The 15,773-nt window shown below is 34.5% G+C and overlaps 1 protein-coding gene across 1 annotated transcript; it reads right to left on the bottom strand.

Annotated features, from left to right (window-relative positions):
* Positions 1-472: 472 nt before the first annotated feature.
* On the bottom strand, positions 473-13,643 carry LOC120088691 (translation initiation factor 3 (IF-3) family protein). The gene is made up of 8 exons (XM_039046110.2): positions 13,289-13,643; positions 12,898-12,994; positions 9,744-9,814; positions 4,415-4,513; positions 3,739-3,795; positions 2,813-2,881; positions 1,770-1,832; positions 473-1,669 (listed from the first exon to the last, which is right to left on the bottom strand). Exons 1-8 carry the CDS (start codon positions 13,487-13,489, stop codon positions 710-712), a joined length of 1,617 nt encoding a protein of 538 aa, XP_038902038.1. The 5' UTR covers positions 13,490-13,643; the 3' UTR covers positions 473-709.
* Between the last annotated feature and the right edge of the window lie 2,130 nt (positions 13,644-15,773).

Raw genomic sequence — 15,773 nt, 5'->3', positions numbered from 1 at the left:
AAGTGATCATGTAGCATTTGGTAAGCGATCATATAACATTGGGTACACGATCGTATAGCATTTTGTTACTCAACGATCGTATAGCATTGAGTAGACAATCGTATAGCATTGGATAGATGATCGTATAGCAATTTATTACTCAACAATCGTGTAGTAGACTCAGCGATCATGTAGATAATATAAGCGATCGTATAGTATTTTGTAAACGATCGTTTGGACTTGTTTTCACAATCTCAAATTTTTTTAATTCCCACATACTATTACCACACAGACATTGTTTTCCCATGTACAACCAAACATAGTCATACTTGATTCCCAGTAATTTTATTTCAGACATCTTTAATTCTTGGGCATTGAGAAAACCTCGATCCAAACGACTCCTTAGGTTTAACTATATCCAACACAACACAATTATATAACACCATTTAATATCCATCTACTATATAATTTGTCATCAAACATACATAGGGAATAAATTAACTATGTTTTCATTCTTATCTCTTAAATTTTTGAACCAGAAGAGCTAATGTCTTATTACAGATATATTTGAGAAAAGTTATGTTGCCCATTTAAAACAGGGCATGCATAGCAGTACATGTCTGAAACAAAAATCTCTGCTCTGTCTTATGTCTAAATAAATATCCTCATCAAAATTCAGCCTACCATGTAATATTTGAAACAATCACTGTAAGCATGTTCTACCTTTACCTTAGTTAGATTTTGATATCCTGTCTGGGGTATCATTTGGACTCCCCTTGCTGAAAACTCCCCAGCTTTTCTGTCCCTCGTTCAAATTGTCTTCAGAGTTTGTTATTGGAAACTTTGTATTTCCTGCAGCACCAGGTGCATTAGGATTAGTCGATGGCGTGAATGGAGGCCCTCGATTGTGTTGATAACTTGTGGCTGGTGGATCTTGCTTCCCTGGAGCATTGGAGTTTAGAGAACTGAAGATCCCGAAGCTAGTTTTGGATGGACCGGAATTGGTATGATGTGATGGACCAAGCTTGGATGTCTCATTTGAAGAATGCTTAACGTTTCTTGATGAAGAAGTATTGTTATCATATTGGCTGGTTTCTCTCATGGAGGGTGAAAAGTTTGTGTTTGTAGGAGGGTGCCTCCTCTGATCGCGAATCTGGGGTTCTGATCGGAGTGAATCTCTAGCACCTCGGCTGTTGCGGTCCATTACATTTGGTGGTTGGAAACGGTTTGTAGGTTCAATCTTTTTGTATCTATTATCGACTTTGAAGGAAGAATCTTGTTGAGAAAGTGGAACTGAGCTGGTTCTAACATCCCCGTCTGAAACGACATTCATTTTCTTGGTAGTGGTTGTGGAGGGAATCCCATTGGTATCATCTTTCAAGTCAAACACTTCGTCCAAATCATTATTACGATCAACAACCGACCAGGTTGTTTTTTCAGAACTCTCAAAATCGTTTTCAGGATCTGATTCTTCAGGATCCATTTCTTTGTCACAGGGGCTTGAAGAACGGGCTGCTGAAACCAGAGGGGTGGTGCCATTTTGAACCATCTGTTTCGCATTTGCAACAACTTTCGATGCTTTACCACCACCCCCTTTCTTCGAGGGGCCAAATTTAACATGCCTGACTACAACATATGCCTGCCCTTTTTCCAACCTTGGTCCACTTTCCACTATTGCAACATCCTCTATCTGCGAAAGATAGTGATAAGCCGTGGGAAGAATAAGACCAACAGAAATTGATTAATTGGAATCCTTATGAGAGAAAATGAAGTAGTTCATGAGGCTATACCAAAGCAGAGAGACGAGATAACAAGCCGCCCAAGTCCTGATTCTCACCACCCCTGGCAGAACACTGTAAAGGGAACATACAAAGTAAGCTACTATTGAGCACCATGAAGTTTAAAACGTCAATTTGAACAACTAAGATCAGCGGTAGTACGTTTCACAAAGTGGGGGTCTTGGAAAGAGATTATAAGGATTGTACAAATAGAAGAAGCATATAGTCATGATCTACACACCAATGGCATATCGTTATCCCATAAGACACCAATTTTATCTTTTTTAATATTCGTGAAGGTTCAAGCCAACCTGCAAGCATATTGACTATTCTCACGAGACAACTAACCCTACTACATTTAGTTTCTAAGAAAAATCGTAGGATATTAAATCCTAGGTAGGTGGTAAACATGGTTTAACTCATTTATACCGAGCTCTTTATTATTTTCATGGTCCTTATTGACCACTAAGCCAACCCAGAGTAATCAAAGACACCACATCTAAATGAGGATACTCAAAAATAAATCAAGGATAGAAAGTGAGAACTGGATGGCACAACTGAAAATTTAGAGAAATTAGCACTATATAAACTGGTGAAATATCTTAGATCAGGGTCTGGATGAGAGTTCGTTAGTTGGTCAATAGTTAATGGTATGGTTGTGGTTTGCTAAGAGGGAATTGTAATGGTCAGCAATTCCAAATTAGGAAAGAAAAAGGCGACAGGTAGGCCATTATGTGGGGATTTTGTATAGAAAAACAAAAACAAACGACTATCAACCTCTGAAAAGAAATAAGAAACTAGGGGGTGTTTGGGTTAAAGAATGGAATAGTGAGGAATGAGGAATTATGAAGTCTAGGGAGTTGTGAACTTCTAGGACCCACAGTGTAAGGGGTTGATAAGATATAAAATTAATGTTTTTTTAGTAGTGGGATCCAACTCTGGAGTGGAGTTCCCAACTCCTACTTTCCAACTTCAACTTCTCAACTCCTTAGGCCAAACACACCCTAAAAAAACAGAAACTATAAGGAGTTATTTAGTAAATGAGAAAGTAATACCTTCACACGGTAACCACGTTCCATCAATCGCTTTATCATATCAGCTTTCATCCTTAGGTCCTTCTCCTCCTAAAGATCAGATTAAAAAAAAATTAGTATCATACCAAAAGTGTTATTCTAAGCCCTCTTAGAGGGCAAAAGGCTGTTGATTTAGAGCTCAAGGACTCGGACTGGAAACAGAGTTGTGTCTCAACTCTTAGTCATAGCATCAGACATATTGGAACAAAATAGTGTCTTAGAGAGAAAGGAACCAAAGCCTCGACAATCCTTGGGTTAGGGGAAAAAACCAAAAGTATTGTCATGTTGTCGGTAGTAACAACAATCGCAGGAGATTAACTAATGCTGAAACAGTATAACAATATCACTAATCAATCCTAGATTCCAAATTTTTTACTTTTAGATTTCAGGCAATGACAAATGGGTTGATGAAGATATCCAGCTTTGACTTTTAAATGCTTCTGTCCACAAACATGCTTTCCCAATAAAAGTTTGGTTTATCATATATATATAACCCGTCCCGGAATTAGGATGGATACGATAAGTGGTCATCTCAATTATAAGTTGGTTAACATTTTTGGCCACAAGATTCCCGAACACCTAAAAAATGCGGGACAAAAAATGCTAAAGATGAATTAATAATCCTTTAAGAACATATCAATCTTGAGCTATCAAGTCATTTTTTTTAAAAAAAAAGGATGGTACAGAACTTTCATGAGTGAAGTAGCCATAGTTTAAACACAACATTCATGGTCATTCTTGGACTTTTGTACTCAATGTAGTTTTCTGATAGACGTGGAGAGAGACAGAGACTAGGAAACTAAATTATGTCTCATCAGTAAGGCAATTCAATCATATCACCACCAGAGAGTCTTCAAGTTACGTTCCATGCAGCAAAAGGTCTAATCATTCAAAAATAAATTACTTACAGTTTTCCCAGTGAAGCGGACTTCTTTGTGATCTCCCTTTCTTAAACTCACTTCAGCCTGCAAGAATAAAAATATGTTTCACAATATGTACAACACTTTTTCTAATATCAATTGAATGTGTCATTTCTAAAGGCCTGAAGTACTACTACTAACAGGTTTTTCTGCAGGGGAAAGGTAACTAAAACTGGCATAAATTCAAAATGGTCACTCAATAAATTAAGCCAAAGCTCTAGAGATTTGCATTTGTAATAACTTTAAAAAGGTCAAAATTTATTGCAGCAAATTAATTGTAATTCTCATAGAACCCAACTTAACAAAGCAAAGGCACAGTGAATGAATAATCATTTTTATTTGATTAATAATGAAGCTCGAATAACCAGATTTGATGGTGTGTTTTATTTAAGCAACCATGAAGGTAGTGCAAAAATGTTAGGTGTTTCAATCATCTAAGTCTTTGGCTAATTTATATCATGTTCGATTCATTTCCAAAATGAACAGCAATACAAAACCAACTTGAAATATAATTTGACGATAAAGTACGGATCAGCATCAACATGACAACAAATAACAGAAGTTATTTATAACAAATGATTGATTTCCATATCTAGACTAAAAGCATTATCACTGTCTTAACAATAGTCACGAACCCATATGTACACAGCCTTGAGAAACTCACCTTGCTTTTAACACGATCTTTTTCCTTTATTTGCTGTTTGTACTTCTGTCTGTGAAAGTCCATAATTTTACAGACAGGTGGATTGGCTTTTTGTTGGACCTGAAAAATATTTGACGATTGGAATCAAATTTTGCAAGACCTAATAATAAATAGGAAAGACTTCTTTAATTACTATGTGTGAAAAAATATTATTACTCTCTTATTATTACAAGAGTATGAGACCCTAATTTAAATAGAATACAGACTTAATGAAATAAGGAAAATATTAACAGAGTAAGAAAGAATCTAACAGAATAATTACAGTAAATAAAACCAAATAAAATAAAATATTTGCATAAATCAACACTCTCCCTCAAGCTGGTTTAAAGATGTCTTCCATTGCCAGCATGCTAATCAATTTGCTGAATTATAATTTTGGAAGCCCCTTTGTCAGTACATCAACAATTTGCTTTGTTGTAGAGAGATATGTAGGGCATATCACTCCAGTATCAATCTTCTCCTTTGTAAAATGTTTATCGACCTCTATATGTTTTGTCCTATAATGTAAGACTGGGTTGAGTGCTATAGAGATGGCAGCCTTATTGTCACAATAAACCCGTATAGGCAATGCCTGGATAAATTTCAACTCTTCCAATAATCTTTTCTATCCATATGCTCTCACAAATGCCATATGCTAAAGCCCTGAACTCTGCTTTAGCATTACTCCTGGCTACCACACTTTGTTTTTTTTGCTTCGCCATGACAAGATTGCCTCCAACAAAGGAACAATAGCCAGATGTTAATCTTAATCTCCTTTCTATGGTACTACCTGCCCAATCAGCATCAGTGTAAATTTTCACGTGTAAATAACCATTCTTCTTAAATAGTATCCCTTTTCCTAAAGTCTCTTTCAAATATCTTAGAATTCTATAGACAGCTCCAAAATGGGTTGGCATCGAGGCATGCATGAACTGGCTCACCATACTAACAGCAAAAGCAATATCTGGACGAGTATGAGATAGATAAATAAGTCTTCCCACGAGTCTAGTATTTCTCCTTGTCTTTTATCTATGTATCTTTTGCAACTTGCAATAAGTTTGGCTCAATAGGAGTTTCTGCTGTACGACAACCAAGTAAGCCCGTCTCTTTAAGTAAATCAACAACATATTTTCTTTGATTAACAAGGATACCTTGTTTTGACCTAGCAAATTCCTTTCCTAGGAAGTATTTCAAGGTTCCCAGGTCTTTAATTTGGAACTCATTAGCTAGTTCGCACTTCAAGTTGTTCATCTCAGCTTCATCATTACCTGTGAGAATGATATCATCAACATAAACTATTAAAACAACCAACTTATCATGACTAGTATGTCTGTAGAAAATGGTGTGACTTGCTTGACTTTGACAGAATCCATAACCTATCAGTGCTTTCTCAAAATGCCCAAACCACGCTCTAGGAGATTGCTTAAGGCCATAGAAAGATTTCTTTAACTTGCAAACTTTGTTGGTTCCAAGGTTGGCTTCAAAATTTGGTGATAAGTTCATAAATACCTCCTCTTCAAGCTCGTCATTAAGGAATGCATTTTTTACATCAAGCTGATAAAGATGCCACTAAAAATTAACTGCGATAGATAACAATAATATAATGGAAATGTTTTTTGCGACATGGGCAAAGGTTTTATGATAATCAATCCCATAGGTTTGTTAAAGCCATTAGCAACCAACCTCGCTTTGTATCTTTCAATGCTCCTATCAGCTTTGCACTTTATAGTGAACACCCATTTACATCCCACTGTTCTCTTATCTTTTGAAAGCTCAACAACTTCCCACGTGCCATTTTCTTCTAGAGCACTCATCTCTTCCCTAACTGCTAAGTTCCAATTCGAATCATTCAAGGCTTCTTGTATATTCCTTGGCACAAATAGATTTGTTATCCTAGAGGTGAAAGCTCTATAATCATCAGACAATCTATGGTAAGAGAGGTAGTTTGCAATAGAGTATTTAGTACACCGATGAATACCTTTTCTATGGGCTATCGGAATGTCAAGATCAGAGATATCAGGTAAAGGATTAGAAGGAAGTGAAGAACTAGGAGAAATAGGGGTAGAGTGTCTAATACCTGGATCTTCTGGATCATTCATCGGATTATTTGATTGGTCCTATGATAAATCAACTATTTGATCTCGATCTCTTTGAGTTAAGATTCTTCTAGATAAACCTGAAGTTCAGAACTTCGACTTGTTGAGTCAGTTTGTAGTGTTTCTCCCCCTGAATAAGAACTCTCCACACTTGGCATCGAAGGACTAGAACTCACAATTTCAGGACCATTGATGTTCGGGAGAGATGAAGTGTCCCAAAAATTATCTTCAAAGTTAGATGTCTCCCCTTGCAGAGAACTTGGGCTAAAAAATGGTTGATTTTCCAAAAAGGACACATCCGTACTCTCAAAATACTTATTGGTCAAAGGATCAAAACATTTGTAAGCCTTCTTATAAAGGACATAACCTACAAAAATGCACTTAGTGACTCGAGGATCAAGTTTAGTTCGAGAAAGGGTAAGAGTATGGACATAAGCAATATACCCAAACAATTTAATTGGTAAATCAGAGGACAGTCGATTATTAGGAAAAGACTCATTGAAGTGATTCATAGGAGTTTTAAAACTCAAAACCTTAAACATCATTCGATTAATCAGATATGCAACTGTAAGTATGGCATAACCCCACAAATTTTTTGGAACATTCATAGAAAACATAAAGGCACGGACAACTTCAAGTAAATGTCTATTTTTGCACTCAGCAATGCTATTCTGCTGAGGCGTGTCACAACACGTAGCCTGATGAAAAATATCCTTATCTTGCAAAAGATTGGTTAATTGTTCATTGAAATATTCAGTGTCGTTATCAGAGTGAAGAAATTCGAATTTTAGTTTGAAATTGAGTCTCAATCATATTGTAAAACCGAACAAAAAGCTCTTTTACTTCGACTTTTTTTATTAACAAATAAAGCCAAGTTACACGAGTGTGATCATCTATAAAGGTAACAAACCAACGCTTACCACTATGAGTCAAGATTTTAGACAGACCCCAAACATCAGTATGAATTAAGGAAAAATGTGATGTCGTGTAAGGTTAAGGCAAATAAGTAGATCGATGATGTTTGGCAAAAATGCAACTTTCACGTTGAAAAACGGAACAATCAAATCCTTTAAATAAATTGGGAAACAAATTCTTTAAGTAAAAGAAATTAGGATGCCCTAATCTAAGATGGTAAAGCAATATAGTTTCTTTAACAGAATGAGAACAAACACTACTCAAGCCCTAAACTTTTTTATGACTAGCTGAAACGCCGTCAAAGTAATAGAGACCATCAATCATCCTAGCATGTCCAATCATCCCCCCGAGTCCTGATCTTAAAAGATACACTGAATGTCACAAAAGATAACACGATAGTTAGCATCTTTAGAGATTTTACTAACAGATAACAAACTATAAGCTAATTTTAGAACATGAAGGATAGAATGTAAAGTAAGTTTTGTAGTCAAAGAAATAGTTTTTTTTCCTGCGATACAGGTGAAGCTACCATCGGCAATGTGAATTTTTTCATTGCAATACACGGGAGAATATAATTCAAATAAACAAAAGGGACTAGTCATATGGTCAGAGACTCCAGAATCACTAATCCATGAGATGAACTAAGACAAGAGAGAGCTTGAGGACTAGTACCTGATTGTGCCAAGAAAACACTAGGATTATCAGATGATGAAGTGGTCTTTAGCAACTTCAGAATTTGATCAATTTGCTCTTTACTAAACAAGCTAGAGTCAACAACATTAGCATTAGAGGTATGCTGATGAGAGTTTTGCCACCTTGCTTAGAACTTCTCCCATTCGCAAGTTTTCCATGGAATTTTCAACAAGTTTCACGTTATGTCGAGGTTTATTGCAGTATTTTCAGCCACCAAGGTAAAGCATTCAACTAAATCAATAGTTTTTTTTTGGCAAATCACAATATTCCTGCGACTTTCTTCCCTGCAAACTTAAAAAAACATCATTAATGGTTGGAAGAGTAGTTTTTCCAAGTATTCTACCTCTAACTTCATCAAACTCAACAATAAGGCCGGCAAGGAACTTGTAAATACGACCATCTTCAACAGCTTTCCTATAGTGCTTTGGGTCATTTGTAGACTTCCACTCATACATATCAAAGAGGTCAAGGTCTTGCCAAATCCGTTTTAGTGAGTGAAAGTATTGTGTAACTGAGTTAGTGCCTTGTCGTATATCACCCAATTTCAGGTTCAACTCAAACACTTGTGATGGTTGCCCAAATCAAAATACATCTGAGTTAACACTATTCCACAATTCCTTGGCAGTAGAGCAACACATGAAATTAGAGTCGATGTCTTCAACCATCGAATTGACAAGCCAAGTCATAACCATGGAGTTTTCAACGTCTCACCTGGCGAACAATGGGTCATCTGGACTGGGGGCAGTTTTTTCTCCCATGATGTAGCCAATCTTCCCTTGTCCACAAATATACATCTGAACACATTGAGACCAATGAAGAAAATTATCCTCATTAAATCGAATGGTGGTTTATTTGGACAGTAGGACTAGTTGGATGGATATGATTGTCACAAAACTTTAGCGATGGGTACCTTAGTGTCCAACATATTGCTGAAAAAACAAATTCAAAGAGAAAAACAATAGATATGGAAAGAAAAAACCAGAGAAAATGAGGGGAAAATAGTGGTAGCGGTGAGAGACGACGACCAACGACGGAGCTGGACGGCAGAAGCTGCAAACTTGACCAATGACCGGCCAACAGAAGAGAAAAAAATCGCAAATAAGCAAGACAGAATGCGAACGAAGAAGCAAAAAAGGGAAAAAAAAACCCCGCAAAGAAAATTGCGAAGAAGCACGACGAAATGCAAATAGAAGAAGCAAAACCATGACTCTGGCAAAGATGTGACATTCGACGAGGTTCTGAGGGACCGCCAACAACAACGAACAAGGAAAAGCTCATCGGCGGCGGCGACAACATAACTAGGGTTTTTTAGGTTATTCAAAAATTAGGTCTTTTAGGGTTTCACTACAATTTTTTGCTCTGATAACATGTGAAAAAGTATTATCTCTCTTATTATTACAAGAGTACAAGACCCTAATTTAAATAGAATACAAACTTAATGAAATAAAAAAAATATTAACAGTGTAGGAAAGAATCTAACCAAATAATTACAGCAAATAAAACCAAATAAAATAAAATATTAACATAAATCAACACTATGGTTGAAAGTACATCTATAAATATAAAAAGACAACATAAGATAGCAATATTAAAAATAGAAGTTTTACCTCAACCAAATCAAGCTTGAGCTCGCGAGCACGTTCAAGTGCTTCACGTAGCGAAAGAATTGTATGTTGTCCTGCAAAAATATATGCAACACATCAACAAGTAATAAATAAAAATAATCAACATGCATAATGCAAGCCCAATACATTTTTACACCTTCTCTACATGAGAAAAACCATTCTCTAAGGGGCCGTTTGTTTTTTGGGAATGTAGATAACTGGAAGCTTTGGATGTTCAAAATTATAGATGTCCGAAAATATAGATGTCTGACATCCTCATTAAGGGTTTATAGATGTCGGAATTATAGATGTCCAAAAATACAGGCTTCTTTGTCTAGTTTGCCCATTTATTATTCATCTCTTTATTATGCTCCTTCTGACATCATTAAGGGTTTGGAAAAGTTGATTTGTGATTTCGTCTGGGAGGGGGCTCATGATGAAGATGGGATGCATAATGTGAATTGGGAGATCACACAACGTTCTAAATTGATGGGTGGTATTAGTATTGGCATTGGCAACTTTCAGCATCAGAATTTAGCTCTCTTAGCTAAATGTGTTGGCGTTTTCTACCTGAACAAGATGCTTTATGGTGAAGCTTATTGTGGCTAAGTATTGTTCTCCCTCTTGTATCTGACCGACAATTATTCGTGGACATTCTAAATCTCCTTGGCGCTTCATTTGTCAGACTATTGATTTAGTGGCTAATCATACACGTGTTCGGCTTGGCTCTGGTACATCTATTTCATTTTGGAAGGATCCTTGGCTTAGTTGTGGAGCTCTTTATACGGTATTTCCTCATTTGTTTCGGCTTACTCGATTACCGAATATTAAGGTTGTTGATGTATGGATTGAGGATTCTGAGGCTTGAGATTTGCATCTTCGTCGTAATCTCCATGATTGAGAAACTCTTGAATAGGTCGCCTTGTCTCAATTATTATTTCCTGTCAGTTTTCGTTGTTTGCCTGACACTTGGATTTGAACTATTGATACATCTTCAACGTTTAGTGTTAAATCTCTTCTGGATGATTTGGTGGGTTCTGTTGATTTCCAAGTCAAGGATGTTTATTCAGCTATTTGGATGGATCATTTTCCTAAGAAAATCAAAATTTTCTTATGCGAACTAAGCCCTGGTGCAACTAATACTGGTCGCCTTCAATGACAAATGTCATATATGACCATCTCTCCATCTTGGTGCCATATATGCCATAATCAATCGGAGTGTGCAGCTAATCTTTTTATGCATTGTCCTTTTGCATTGCATTTTTGGCATATCATGATGAAAGTTGTTGGTTGGTCGGCGGTTCTTTCCCACAATATGTTCGACAATCTTGCTTCTTTGTTGGTTGGTCATCCATTTCATGGTACTAAGAAGACCCTCGGGTTAACTTTTATGCGAGCTTTCTTCTGGACTTTTTGGGGCGAGCGTATCTTTTTAGAGATCTTTCTTCTAGTTTCGATCATTTTTTGGATTTGACTCTTTCTACGGTGTTGTATTGGTGCAAACCAAAGCAACCTTTAAACATTTAAGTCTTTCCTATTTAGTTTCCAATTGGAGATCTCTTTTGTAATCACCTTTAAGTGCTAAGGGGTCCCTCCTTTTATTTCATTTATTCAATGAAATATTTCTTACCTAAAAACTGTTTATTATCGAGAATGTCTTAAATTTACATAATATTCCAAAAATGCCCTTACGACTATTTATTAATTTATAATTAATTTAATATAATTTGAACTCATATAACATATTTGTTTTTATTAATTTGAATTTCTTTTTAAATTAAAGGTTCTTTTCAAATAAAGGAAAACGAGTCAACTTGCAAATATAGCAAAATATCACTATCTATCAATAATAGACGGTGATAGACACTGATAGATGTCTATCATGGTCTATCACCGATAGGCAGTTACCTTATGTTATACTTGAAAATATTTTCAGCAATTTCACCATTTAAAATAATTACCCTTATATTAATATAGTTTTATTATTTTATTTGTTATTTTTCTCAACAAAATAATATATATTAATTTAAGATTTCTTTTATAAAATAAATATTAATTTGAATTTGAATTTGAATATCTTTCTAAAAGAACAAATAGAATATAATCAAAGAGAGTAAAATACATAATTCACGGTATTTATTTTAATTATAAAATGAAAATAAAGAAGAGTGATATTTATAGATATATGGAAAAAAAAGGGTTAAAAAAGGTAAAAAGTGAATGCCTTTAATACAGGAATCCAAAAACCCATGTTTCAGAAGGGCATCCAAAACTCTTGAGATGCCCTCCAGATAGGCATCTTACACTACCGCTCAACAAATTCAGTAATCTGGATGCCCACTCCATGGGAATCCAAAATTCCCACGAAAAAAACGACCCCTAAGAGTTTTTGGAGACCGGTGATGATGGGTGTACTGATTCTTTCTTGGCTACTAGGTTTAAAGAGAAAGTTGGACCTCTAAAGAAAAAATTTGATACAGTTTTTTTCTCTAAGAGAACCTCTTTTTATGGAAAATGGCAACTGGTAGAGTTGTTCAGGGAACATCCTAGAAGTAAGCGGGTGTGAGTTCGAGGTCTACTATTGCACTTTAATAGAACCTCTTTTTAGGTTTTGTTTATGGTGTCTCCTAAAAGAATTTTTCGTACTAATCCTGCTTTTGACATTCAAGTCAAATTGAGAATGTAGCGTAACTGCCTTGACCCTTGCCCCATAAGGAGGAAGCCCTCCTTGTCTAAACTATACTGCTTCATTCTCTTAAGAAAACGTACACTTATTTTCTTACTCATACTTCCACTATTGTCATGCTACTATTTTTCCACAAACAAGTTAGCATACCCCGTCACTCATTTCAATTGATAGATGCAATACTTGCTTTCTAACAAATTTTGTTAGTATGTAGTTTTACATGAAATATTAGACATGAAGAAAACCAAAAAACCTATCAAACAGTAAACACACGCCTTCCTTCCCCGAGGTATGAGAATTTAATGTTCCATGCACTCTTCTCGTTTTATCAGAGGGAAGCGAACTATGCTAACCACCTAGATGCATCACTATATGAACGTGGTATCAATCTTAAGAACGTGAGAAGGCATCGCAACTTGGGAATCTCAAACTATCATAATAACAAAAATTCAATATTTTTGTCCCACATACCATCATCATACACAAGCCTCACAAGATCAGCCTTAATTTTATCATTAAGTCGCGGCCCACTCGTGTCCTTTTCTTCCTTCTTCGCCTTACCTTGAAACTTCAGTAACATGTCATAGAGTGAACAACATCAGTCACCATAAACTAAACAGCCTATAATCCAAACCTATAATTCAAACGAGCTGCCAAATTTAAAACCAGTTTTCACCAATATGACATTAGAAAGAAATAATTAAAAACACAATTCAAATCTTATTTTGTTCCCTACTCTAATATGTAACTTGAAAGTTCAAGGCATGAAATTGTAGTGACTAAAACAGAGTTTGAACCCTTAAGAGAAATAGAAAAAGAACCCAAGGTTTCATATAATTCAAACTCAAAATCAAAAACCAACCTGAACCGGAGCAGCATAGAATCTAACATTATCGGCAAAATCAGCTGGTCTGCGGGGAATTATCCGCTCTACATAACCTACATGTTTCGTTGTACAACCGGGATCAAGCGAAGCAACATGAGAGATTTGAAAGTAATGTCTCTTGAATTGAGCCGAAAGGGACTTGAGCTTGGATTGGTTAATTCTACAGAAGAATGCCATGGTATCCTGGTTTCAGTGACCCAACCATAGGGCGCAAAATTTGTACGAATATCGATGGATTTAACCCTCCTTCCAGGCTTTCTTCGAACGAAGAAGATGGTGGCTCGCGCCAGTCGCAGAGAGAGGCAGTTCAACAAGGTTTCGGATCCACCCTGAAATTTAGGCTCGATATTTTTGGCCCAGTTTAAAGCCCATAAAGATGAAACTGGGCTGAAATTTAATAGAGATAGATATTGGGCTTTCGTATGCCAATGGGCTCCATCGATACATGTCCAAATCCAAGTGTTTTTAGTTTGAAGGTTAATTGTTGGAATTTCAGGTTTAATTCTGAAAAATGGAAAAATCACCCAAAAATAAGAATTATGGCAACTCATGTGACATGCACATGGCTACAAATTTCTAAATATCTTATTTGCCTTGTTAGTAGATGTTGTTGATAAAACTACAAATACAGGTAATTCTAAAATATAAAACAAAGTATATATGATATTTGTCAAAGACAATTGCCCTCCTAATTTTGCTTTAACATAATCTCTATATTTTATTATTATTTGAGATTCTATTTAACCACTTTTCGAATTTATCTCACCTTAATAAAATATCCAAATTTTTCTACCAAATTTATATTTGAAATATCCATATATTATTAAAACTTCATTTATCCATATATTTTATTCAAATCTCTATATTGTTTTTCATAATTGTATACATACATTTTTAATGAATTAACGGTATATTTCTCATATTTGTAATAAATTAGTTGTATAGGCTATTTTTTATATTATTTTAACGTTTTGGGAAAAGAAATATCATTTCCTTAAAAAATGGTTATGCGTTGATTGCACAAGAATCAATTGGATTGTTACATTGCCATAACTTTTATTACTAACACGATGGTTTCATCGATTTAGGTTTTCTTTGATTTAAAATAAACCAATCTCTTCCTCATTTTTCTCTCTTTTGAAATTTAAATTTGTTTTTAATATAAAAATTAGATTTTGATAATGCTTCATGAATTAATTTAAAATAAACCAACCTCTTCCTCATTTTTCTCGATTCAAATTAGTTATTTGTTTTGATTTGATTTAACTACTTTTAGAATTAATCAATATTTAATTTATTTATCACCATTTGGATTTTAATTTAGGATATATCTTTAAATTTTATATTATTTTATTCATTTTTTATTATTCTAAATTAGGATTAAATTTTTTGTTTTAATTAGGATTTTACAGAATATTTTATACATATTATCATCTTGATATATTATTATATCATTAATTTGTCTTTTTGACAAATAAATAAGTATTCACTTTTGCAATCTTGATGTTTTTGTTATGCCTCTACAACAAACGAGTTAGGCTTTTTCATAGGTTTTTGTGGTTGATGAAGTTATAAATATAGTGTAATTGTTGAAGCTTATGAAAACGGAATTATGAATAAGTGTAATTGTAAATAAACAAACTCCCTTCCTGATTTTTCTCCCTGAATTATATTTGAATTTATATTTTATTATCAAATTAGATTTTATCTAACTACTTATCAATTTTTTTTAATTAGAATAAACAAAAACTTACTGTTTTTTTTTCCTCCAATTTATATTTGAATTTATTTTTTATTATCAAATTTGATTATATCCAACTAACTTTTGATTTGTTTATATGTTTGTTACAAATTCAATTGTATCTAAATATTTTTATTATTATTTTATACATATTGTTATCAAATTAATTTGATTTTTTTTCTTTATATTTTTTATGTTTTCAATTTTTCATATACAAACATGTAAAAATGGCTTGTTGAACCTAAAACGAAACCTATAAATGGGAATTAAATTTTAAATGTTTGAAACATGTGAGTGTGTATAAATATATTTTTCAGTTTATTATTAGTAGTAGTAGTATTCTCATTCTTATTATTATTATTATCATCATCATGATTATTATTATTTTCATCTTCTTCATTTAGCCGCCCCAAAATCTTATTTTCTCCTTTGCAATCTCAAATCTCATGTATTTAATAGTTGGTTCAACAACTCTTTTTTGAATTCCATCATCTTGGCTAACTTTTAACGTTGCACACATGTTTTTTGCTTTTGTTTCTACTTTGAACATCATTTTCAACAATGACGTTTTGGGATTGATAATGTTTAAAGTTGGCTTTCAAGATCCAATTAGCAAAATGGTCACATGGAATGAAGATGATGAGACTCCCTACGTTTGATATCAAACGCAATCATACTTCCAATGGTCACATCGTTGTATACATCCATAAGTTTCTAATG

The sequence above is a fragment of the Benincasa hispida genome, chromosome 10 (assembly GCF_027475165.1).
Source record: "Benincasa hispida cultivar pf3 chromosome 10, pf3_genome.v1.1, whole genome shotgun sequence".
In the NCBI taxonomy this organism is placed as follows: domain Eukaryota; kingdom Viridiplantae; phylum Streptophyta; class Magnoliopsida; order Cucurbitales; family Cucurbitaceae; genus Benincasa; species Benincasa hispida.
The sequence above is the reverse complement of the archived record's forward strand: the minus strand, read 5'-3'. Positions and strand labels throughout refer to the sequence as shown.

Coding starts and splice junctions, on each gene's coding strand:
- LOC120088691 (XM_039046110.2), bottom strand. CDS start 13,489: ATGGCATTCTTCTGTAGAATTAACCAATCCAAGCTCAAGTCCCTTTCG. Junction 12,995..13,288: donor TCTATGCTGCTCCGGTTCAG/GTTGGTTTTTGA, acceptor ATGTTACTGAAG/TTTCAAGGTAAGGCGAAGAA. Junction 9,815..12,897: donor GAGGCTTGTGTATGATGATG/GTATGTGGGACA, acceptor ATATTTTTGCAG/GACAACATACAATTCTTTCG.